The 10,488-nt window shown below is 39.2% G+C and overlaps 1 protein-coding gene across 1 annotated transcript in view; it reads right to left on the bottom strand.

Moving 5' to 3' along the window:
• Positions 1–15: 15 nt before the first annotated feature.
• LOC124290585 (beta-parvin-like) overlaps positions 16–10,488 on the bottom strand; it is a 91,941-nt gene continuing 81,468 nt past the window's right edge. Inside the window, exon 13 of the mRNA XM_046727334.1 lies at positions 16–597. Coding sequence (XP_046583290.1) covers positions 509–597 — 89 coding nt within the window. The 3' untranslated portion in view covers positions 16–508. The remainder of the gene's footprint in view (positions 598–10,488) is intronic.

The following is a 10,488-nucleotide window of genomic DNA, read 5'->3' as shown; positions in this document are numbered from 1 at the left end:
TCAAAAGCAAAATAAGACCTCTTTTTACAATATGATCATGAGATGATGATGGTATACTAGACAAGCATTAGTAACACCAACTAGATGCAGTTTTTTTATGATGATGATGGTACTAGACAAGCATTAGTAACACCAACTAGATGCAGTTTATTTATGATGATGATTATACTAGACAGGTATAAGTAACACCAACTAAATGCATTTGTTCTTAATGCTTGATGCATTGCAATCTTCAATAGCCATGTCAATTGAACTTAAGATGTAGGATGATAGAATTACAGACTAATTCTTCACACAATGATGGTTCTTCAGTCAAACTTGATCCTGTGAAGGAGAGAGTCCTGTTTTCCCAGGGTACATGAGGGTGAGAGTTGTTATTCTCCCAGTAGTGGTATGTTGTAGGAAGACTGAAGTTGTCTATGCAAGAAATAGTCCTGTAACACACTGTGGCAGTTGTAGCTGATGGTGTTGGCACATGCAGACTGATGTCAATGACGATGTTGTGAATCTACATGCTGACACTGCCGCCGTCTTTGTACTTGGTGAACACATTGTACAGCACTCTTAATGTCGACTTGAGGTCAAGGTTGACAACATCTGCAAGAGAAAAATAATGATCATCATATTATGTTTGTCTCATACACTAGCAGAGGACAAAGAATGAGGACAGATATTTCAGATCATAGCTTCATTTCATGACAAGACTGACTGACTGAGTTTGGTTTTACGCCGCTTTTAGCAATATTCCAGCAACATCACGGCGGGGGACACCAGAAATGCCCATGTGGGGATTCGAACCCGGGTCTTCGGCGTGACGAGCCAACGCTTTAACCATTAGGCTACCCCACCACCCCTTCGTTACAAGAGGGGCGGTGGGTAGCAAAGTGGTAAAGCCGTGCACTCGTCACACTGAAGACCCAGGTTCAATTCCCCACATGAGCACATTGAGTGAAGCCAATTTCTGGTGTCCCCCGCCATGATATTTCTAGAATATTGCTAAAAGCGTTGTTGTTAACCCTAACCCACTCACTCACTCATTACAAGAGTGTGCTGTGTCAGGTCAAAATATGGATGTGTTCTGTTTAACTTTGCAGTAAGCAATATTCACACCATATCATTGTGACCTGTAAATAACTGTGCTGGACCCGGCCAACCAATGCCTAAAAGCATGACTACACTGTCCAGGGTACAAACCAATGCCTAAAAGCATGACTACACTGTCCAGGGTACAAACCAATGCCTAAAAGCATGACTACACTGTCCAGGGTACAAACCAATGCCTAAAAGCATGACTACACTGTCCAGGGTACAAACCAATGCCTAAAAGCATGACTACACTGTCCAGGGTACAAACCAATGCCTAAAAGCATGACTACACTGTCCAGGGTACAAACCAATGCCTAAAAAAAGCATGACTACACAGTCCAGGGTACAAACCAATGCCTAAAAGCATGCATGACTACACTGTCCAGGGTGACTACACTGTCCAGGGTACCCAATGCCTAAAAGCATGACTACACTGTCCAGGGTGCTGCCTAAAAGCATGACTACACTGTCCAGGGTACAAACCAATGCCTAAAAGCATGACTACACTGTCCAGGGTACAAACCAATGCCTAAAAGCATGACTACACTGTCCAGGGTGGCCAAACCAATGCCTAAAAGCATGAAAAGGGTACATGATGCTACACTGTCCAGGGTACAAACCAATGCCTAAAGCATGACTACACTGTCCAGGGTACAAACCAATGCCTAAAGCATGACTACACTGTCCAGGGTACAAACCAATGCCTAAAAGCATGACTACACTGTCCAGGGTACAAACCAATGCCTAAAAGCATGACTACACTGTCCAGGGTACAAACCAATGCCTAAAAGCATGACTACACTGTCCAGGGTACAAACCAATGCCTAAAAGCATGACTACACTGTCCAGGGTACAAACCAATGCCTAAAAGCATGACTACACTGTCCAGGGTACAAACCAATGCCTAAAAGCATGACTACACTGTCCAGGGTACGAACCAATGCCTAAAAGCATGACTACACTGTCCAGGGTAACCAATGCAAACCAATGCCTAAAAGCATGACTACACTGTCCAGGGTGCAAAAGCCAATGCCTAAAAATGCCTAAAAGCATGACTACACTGTCCAGGGTACGAACCAATGCCTAAAAGCATGACTACACTGTCCAGGGTACAAACCAATGCCTAAAAGCATGACTACACTGTCCAGGGTAGGATAATACAGCTGTCAACTGGTAACACGCTGTGATCACACAGTGTAAACACCAATGATGCTAACCATTGCTTACATATAATATCAGTATCCCCCATCTGTATGTCAGATAGCCAGACAGTGAGTGAGTGAGTTTGGTTTTACTCCGCTTTTGCAATATTCCAGCAATATCACGGCGGGGGACACCACAAATGGGCTTCACACATTGTGCCCATGTGGGGAATCGAACCCGTGTCTTCGGCGTGACGAGCGAACGCTTTAACCACTAGGCTACCCCACCGACCCTCCAGACAGTGACATACAATATATAACACAGTGTTAATGAGACAGATCATAACATCCACAAAATAACATTAGCCATTTGCCCACACTGTGTTAAAGAGCCAGACAGTAAGAGCTGGTAGCTTTACCAAACACTTTTATGAATGACTAGGGTTATGGTTGTTGTCATGCACGTTTACAGCACTATCATAAGAAAGGTGTGAAAGGGGTATACAATGGTACACACAATGTAACTCCACTCCAGGTGTTCTGCGTGACAAGCAAGTGCACATTCTACCTGTGTGCCCCTGCACCCAATCTCAGCTTTTAAACTCTGCTTCATAATTCTCACATAATATCCTATTTACTCTGGAAATTTTGAAATAGGAATACAATTTGGTTTCTGTTTTTTTTCTTAAAAGTCATTTGAAGTTGATGGAAGAAAAATGTAAAACTGAGAACACATAAAGCTTGTGATTTTTAATCCATGGAACATGCAATTGTACACACATGACAAGAGTAACAAAAACAATTTATAAAACAAGATAAAAATAATAAAAATAACAATAATAAATAAAATATAACAACAACAAAAATAATAATGATAACCATTTGTTTGGTGCTTTTCACCATTCTGGTACAGTATACCATTCTCTGAAATATATAATTTTGATAGTAACACACCAATACAACAGTAACACTGGTGAAGAGAGGGCTAGGCAGTGAATCCAGTGGTTCTGAGTGATATCCCAACAGCCTGCAATTCACACAGACAAGTCTCCAGGTGGTTGATAGCATGACAGTGTTATGGTCAGTATGACAACACATTGTGACCACCCAATTACACCTGTCCATTGCTACAACAAGCATAGGTTGGTTTTGATTGTGCACAATGCACAAAATAGCAATTTCCCCAAAACCTGTAGCAAAGTAAGGCAGGTGCAAGTTATACTAAATCACACACTCTACACAATCCTTTGGGTCTGTTCTGCCGTGGCAGCCAAACACAAGGAAATATGCCTAGTAAATACATTCAATAGTTGGATTGATCACTGACATAATATTATATGCCATGCCATTATCTTCCAAGCATCTATACAACCGATGAGCAAACGAAGACTTAATCGGAATGATTGGAATCAAAATTATTCCCAAATGAATAGTTGACAGAAATCACATGATTCTGATAAAACAAGTCTACAGCATCAGCAACTATCAGTTATCATTCAATCAATCTCTTCCTGCATCAGCAATCTGAAGGCCATGAAGGTTTAAAGTCAATTTAACACTATCAGTTAACATTCTAACCATCTCAAACTCTCAAATACGTCAACTCTCTGATGCCCATTCTCACTTTATTAGCTGTCTGCATGTAACATATGAAACGCAAGACAAAGGCAGTTGAATAATTAAAACACGGAATTGTCACGGAGAATATCATACTCAGCAAAGGGCAAATCTTAACTTTCAGATGGTGATATGGAACTCACAGAATCATCACACACTTTCAAACAAAGACATAATCATAGCAGACTACCAGTGCCAGCTCTGTCCTGACTAATTGAAAATTGAAGGCTTTGTCCGGACGAGGGACACATGAATTACTAATGCTTGCCCAAGCCTTGCCGAAAGTCACAAAACTGCTGCAGGCGAGCGGGATCAAATAGGCCTTGATAATACAACATAGGAAACAATGGCTGATCAGGCATAAGTGGTCGGAAATGAAATGTAATACATCATAATCTGGGGCTCTCAATATAACCACACTTTCTGTGGTTCCTCAGCAGCACTTTGTTTAATGTTTCTCCGAGTTGCGTATCTGGGTTCCTATAATGTAACATGTCTTGTGTGTCAAAAGGAGTCCTCAGGCCTTTATGGAATGGGACCAATTGGTGCTTCACAAGGCGCTTTAAGACTTTGATGAAATTAACAATGGCAAAGATTGAACAAAGTTGGGAGGATAATAACCTATACGTAAGAGGCTGGCCTCATGCATATTTGCCTTGCAGTAGGTGTCCGGCTGACACTAGAGGGAGCCACCTGCTTCAAAGCTGCTTGTCTGACCAGTTCGGAAACATCAGGAAATGCCTTTGCTTTGAACAAAATAACAGTTGTATGGATTCTTTGAGCTAAAAATGCCTCCTTAAGGGTGACATTAGAAGTTCTGTGGTACAAACAGGTTTTTTCTGATCGAATAAGTAGGAAAAAATGATACCAAAACAGAAGGGAAAGGTTGAGACTGAATAATGTCTCAAAAAATAAAGGAAAAACAAATAATTGTTGTTTCTATCAGTGTCATTAAGTTTGTTTGATTTTGTAACTTCAAGACACTAAGCCCACTGTAACACTGATACATCTGCCGATCTGTGTATAGCTACGGGATCAGAGCCTGCATAGAACAGACTTTTTTTAAATATCACTTAATCACAGCTTCTGAAAACTGAAAACTATATTAATGACATAAATATTTCATATGCAGAGCAGCCAGATCATTTATCTGAAAAGGTGATCACGGTATTAACGTTAACAATGCATGGAGCATGTGAAACCAACACACTTCAAGTGTGGAACATATCTTAATGTTGTGGGCCCACAATTTCTAAAATATACATATTTTTTTCTATAATAATCAAAATCACTAGTCCATTAATGTTTCAAATTCAAATAAATTTTTGAACTATATTCAATGAGAATACTGAATTAAACTAATTATGTTTTTAACTCATACAGTATTACTCATGTCCCCATTGAAAATGTCAATAGTAAATGTACCTACTGCAGAGAATTCATACAAACAGCTTACTTGCTTTCCAAATAAACCAAGTTTAGCCTGACAAGAAAATATCGTAAATTAATCGTGTAAACTAAGGAAATCCTATACATTATGTTAGAACCAAACACTTGGTAGCACTGCATCTGTAGATCTAACATTACACAGCTGATGAAGAGGAGGAAAGAAGGGGTGGGGGAAGAAAAGCCAAATTTCCATGGCAACAGGAAAGGGGGAGTGTAGAGCCTGTTGTTGCATGTATCAGTGATGCTGGGGGGATAAGGGATGGGGAGGGGGGTCAGCAGTCTGGCTGAGTCTGCCTGACACATGGGAGGATAATAAAACATAGTGTTCCATGTAGTGTTCTTCCCTGACATCAAAGACCTGTGGCATGTCAGCCATTGGGACCGCAATACAAGTATGGGCTCCCTCCATGGTTAAAATTCCTGGCAAGTCAAAAAACTCTCAGTGAAAATCTTGACAACTCCATGGCTGTCTGCAAACCAAACATCAAAGCCCCTGTGTTGTTATTTTTGCAGCAAGGTTTCCCAATCTTGCAAGTTGAACACACAGTCCAGGGACCTGGGGGAGGGTAGGGCTGGAGTGACCTGGGGGGTGGACGAGGGGGGACAGTTATGAGAACATGGCCCTTAGGGAGGTCCATGGAACACTCACACACTGACAATGGGGACAGAAGTCTTCACATGATGACAAAACACTTTGTGACGACAACCCTCAATGAGACACTTTACACACAAACTTGAAGGAGTTTAACAATGAAATCCTTGAAGGAGTCTGATCGGGAATAAGTATCATTACTTTCATGCCTTAATTACATGTCTTCATATTCAATTTAACAGGCATTGTGTGCTAAATCTATAAAATGATCAAAATATAAAAAATACAAGAAAATGAAAATTTGATACAATCTCTAATTAAGAATTGATGCCAAGGTGTAGATATGGAATTAATCAGTTCATCTGTTTAGATTATGATAACCATTATGATAAAGGAAGGTGAAGCCTATGTTCAGAGAGTTAAGCGCAAGTACAACTTGGATACAGCAGCATGAACCATACATAATTACATAATCCTCAGCAGTTTTAATTGACACTGTTGGTTATAGCAAATTTTAGTAATAATGAAGGGGATTGCATTAGATCTGCCCTTTGACTGCATCAAATATATATACTACATACAGAACTGCAATATTCAGCAGTGTTATGCCATTGTCGCATACTTGCATTTGTTATATATTCCAACCTCTAATAAGCGTAAATGATTCAAATAGCAAGTCTAGATAGTTATCATTCCACATGTAGGCATTATGAAAGAGGCTTCATGATAAGTGAACATTTATGTTTCATCAGAGAGAGAAATTCATTATAATGTTTCTTGGTGTAATATGTTAGTGTTCATATGATGGTTCATCAGAGAGAGAAATTCATTATAATGTTTCTTGGTGTAATATGTTAGTGTTCATATGATGGTTCATCAGAGAGAGAAATTCATTATGTTTCTTGGTGTAATATGTTAGTGTTCATATGATGGTTCATCAGAGAGAGAAATTCATTATAATGTTTCTTGGTGTAATATGTTAGTGTTCATATGATGGTTCATCAGAGAGAGAAATTCATTATAATGTTTCTTGGTGTAATATGTTAGTGTTCATATGATGGTTCATCAGAGAGAGAAATTCATTATAATGTTTCTTGGTGTAATATGTTAGTGTTCATATGATAGTTCATCAGAGAGAGAAATTCATTATAATGTTTCTTGGTGTAATATGTTAGTGTTCATATGATGGTTCATCAGAGAGAGAAATTCATTATAATGTTTCTTGGTGTAATATGTTAGTGTTCATATGATGGTTCATCAGAGAGAGAAATTCATTATAATGTTTCTTGGTGTAATATGTTAGTGTTCATATGATGGTTCATCAGAGAGATGATGGTTCATCAGAGAGAGAAATTCATTATGTTTCTTGGTGTAATATGTTAGTGTTCATATGATAGTTCATCAGAGAGAGAAATTCATTATAATGTTTCTTGGTGTAATATGTTAGTGTTCATATGATGGTTCATCAGAGAGAGAAATTCATTATAATGTTTCTTGGTGTAATATGTTAGTGTTCATATGATGGTTCATCAGAGAGAGAAATTCATTATGTTTCTTGGTGTAATATGTTAGTGTTCATATGATGGTTCATCAGAGAGAGAAATTCATTATAATGTTTCTTGGTGTAATATGTTAGTGTTCATATGATGGTTCATCAGAGAGAGAAATTCATTATAATGTTTCTTGGTGTAATATGTTAGTGTTCATATGATGGTTCATCAGAGAGAGAAATTCATTATAATGTTTCTTGGTGTAATATGTTAGTGTTCATATGATAGTTCATCAGAGAGAGAAATTCATTATAATGTTTCTTGGTGTAATATGTTAGTGTTCATATGATAGTTCATCAGAGAGAGAAATTCATTATAATGTTTCTTGGTGTAATATGTTAGTGTTCATATGATGGTTCATCAGAGAGAGAAATTCATTATAATGTTTCTTGGTGTAATATGTTAGTGTTCATATGATGGTTCATCAGAGAGAGAAATTCATTATAATGTTTCTTGGTGTAATATGTTAGTGTTCATATGATGGTTCATCAGAGAGAGAAATTCATTATAATGTTTCTTGGTGTAATATGTTAGTGTTCATATGATGGTTCATCAGAGAGAGAAATTCATTATAATGTTTCTTGGTGTAATATGTTAGTGTTCATATGATGGTTCATCAGAGAGAGAAATTCATTATAATGTTTCTTGGTGTAATATGTTAGTGTTCATATGATGGTTCATCAGAGAGAGAAATTCATTATAATGTTTCTTGGTGTAATATGTTAGTGTTCATATGATAGTTCATCAGAGAGAGAAATTCATTATAATGTTTCTTGGTGTAATATGTTAGTGTTCATATGCAGCTGAAACCAACATTCAGTCTCTGACGTAGACATTTTTGACAAAAACAACTAACTCTGAGCCCCATTACCTGGGCAATTCAGAATCCTGAGGAAATTCTAGACTTGCTTCATTTAGTGCTTTTGCATTGCAGAAATCGAAAGGGCTGTGCGGAGGGGAAAAACTAATGTGGTTCAGAGACTGTGAGACAGACTAATATATAGCTGACCCACAAACAATGACATGGGTTCTTGTTTCTGCGAGGCAGGTGCCCCCTTTAGAAAGTCCCCTTGGTAAGGAGGGTCCCCAAGGTCAAAGTTGTTCCCAGTTAAAAGCAAGGTCCCCAGATCAAGTTAAGATTCCCAGGTGAGGTTGGTCCCTAGTATGAGGAATGTCCTCAAGCTGTTCCCAAGTGTAGTTCCCCAGTCCAAGGTAAGTCCCAAGGGGAGCTAGGTCCCAAGGTCGGGTAGTTCCTATCTACCAAGTTAAAAGTAGGTACCAGGTTAGACTAACAACTAGTCTCTGAAATTAACATATTTTACTGAGAAAAAAAAAGTAAAATTTAATAAAATAATGAATAGGAGCCCTGAGACTTTCTTTATTTTCAGAGATCCTGAAGCTGTGGAAATCTAGACTTGCCACATTTTCTAGACATGCGTGGGCTTTCTTGGATATATTTGCTTCAGGGTCTGTATGGCAGACTAGTACCAGGTGGTCAGCTCTTGACAGGTCCCCAGTTTGAGGTAGGTCCCCTAGCTTTAGGCAGGCTTCCAGGTTAGGTAGGTCCCCTAGCTTTAGGCAGGCTTCCAGGTTAGGTAGGTCCCCTAGCTTTAGGCAGGCTTCCAGGTTAGGTAGGTCCCCTAGCTTTAGGCAGGCTTCCAGGTTAGGTAGGTCCCCTAGCTTTAGGCAGGCTTCCAGGTTAGGTAGGTCCCCTAGCTTTAGGCAGGCTTCCAGGTTAGGTAGGTCCCCTAGCTTTAGGCAGGCTTCCCCAGGTTAGGTAGGTCCCCTAGCTTTAGGCAGGCAGGCTTCCAGGTTAGGTAGGTCCCCTAGCTTTAGGCAGGCTTCCAGGTTAGGTAGGTCCCCTAGCTTTAGGCAGGCTTCCAGGTTAGGTAGGTCCCCTAGCTTTAGGCAGGCTTCCAGGTTAGGTAGGTCCCCTAGCTTTAGGCAGGCTTCCAGGTTAGGTAGGTCCCCTAGCTTTAGGCAGGCTTCCAGGTTAGGTAGGTCCCCTAGCTTTTCCAGGCAGGCTTCCAGGTTAGGTAGGTCCCCTAGCTTTAGGCAGGCTTCCAGGTTAGGTAGGTCCCCTAGCTTTAGGCAGGCTTCCAGGTTAGGTAGGTCCCCTAGCTTTAGGCAGGCTTCCAGGTTAGGTAGGTCCCCTAGCTTTAGGCAGGCTTCCAGGTTAGGTAGGTCCCTAGCTCAAATTAGGTTCCAAAGTGGTAGTTTCCCTGTTTAAGGCAGGTCCCAGATCCACAGTTCAAGGCAGGGCCTAGATTTTCGAAGCTCTCTTTCAATTCAATTCTTTCATTCGGTATAAAGGCCAACGGCCCATGTACAACATAATACAAAATAATCATTATAATGACAGATGGGAATTTCTGAGAAATAGAGCTTCCTTAATAAACTTTGCAACATTTAACAAAATATTTATCTTATTCCATGTTAAAAGAATTTTAAACTTAAACATCGTGGGTGAATTACAATAATATCTTGGTATATATTTTTATCTGAGATAGTCATACAATGGACATTTTAGAAGGAAGTGATATTCATCTTCTACACAACCTAACACACAAAATGTACATATTCTATTACTGCGGGGAATGCCACACCGTCTGCCAATATTACCATTAAAGGGAGCTCACATATTCGTAATAAACATAAAAGTCTTCTGTATTCTCTTTCTGGGAAAGCACACAAATAATATTCAACTGACAAAAGAGATTTTTATTCTTTATAATTACATAATTTACTTGAATCACAAATTTTAGAGTACCAATTTTGTTGATTGCAGTATTTAAGTCTTTGTACAAAAATATTTAGAAACATGTTTTCATCACCCACTTCATGTGTGATCCACACTAAACCAAAGCCATAACTAAATAGTAAGTGTTTAACCTTTGATGCCCAAGTTATACGATTACATTCATCTAATGATTTACATAATAAATAACATTGTTTTGGATATCTAACAGTTGGCATTGCTAACAATTTTAACCAAAATGTAATGCATCGTTTATGATAATCAATAAACAGACCATGTCTACCGCATTCACCC

The sequence above is a fragment of the Haliotis rubra genome, unplaced genomic scaffold (genome assembly GCF_003918875.1).
Source record: "Haliotis rubra isolate DU_JTF1 unplaced genomic scaffold, ASM391887v1 Scf47, whole genome shotgun sequence".
Classification (NCBI taxonomy): domain Eukaryota; kingdom Metazoa; phylum Mollusca; class Gastropoda; order Lepetellida; family Haliotidae; genus Haliotis; species Haliotis rubra.
This window is presented reverse-complemented; position numbering and strand designations above follow the sequence as displayed.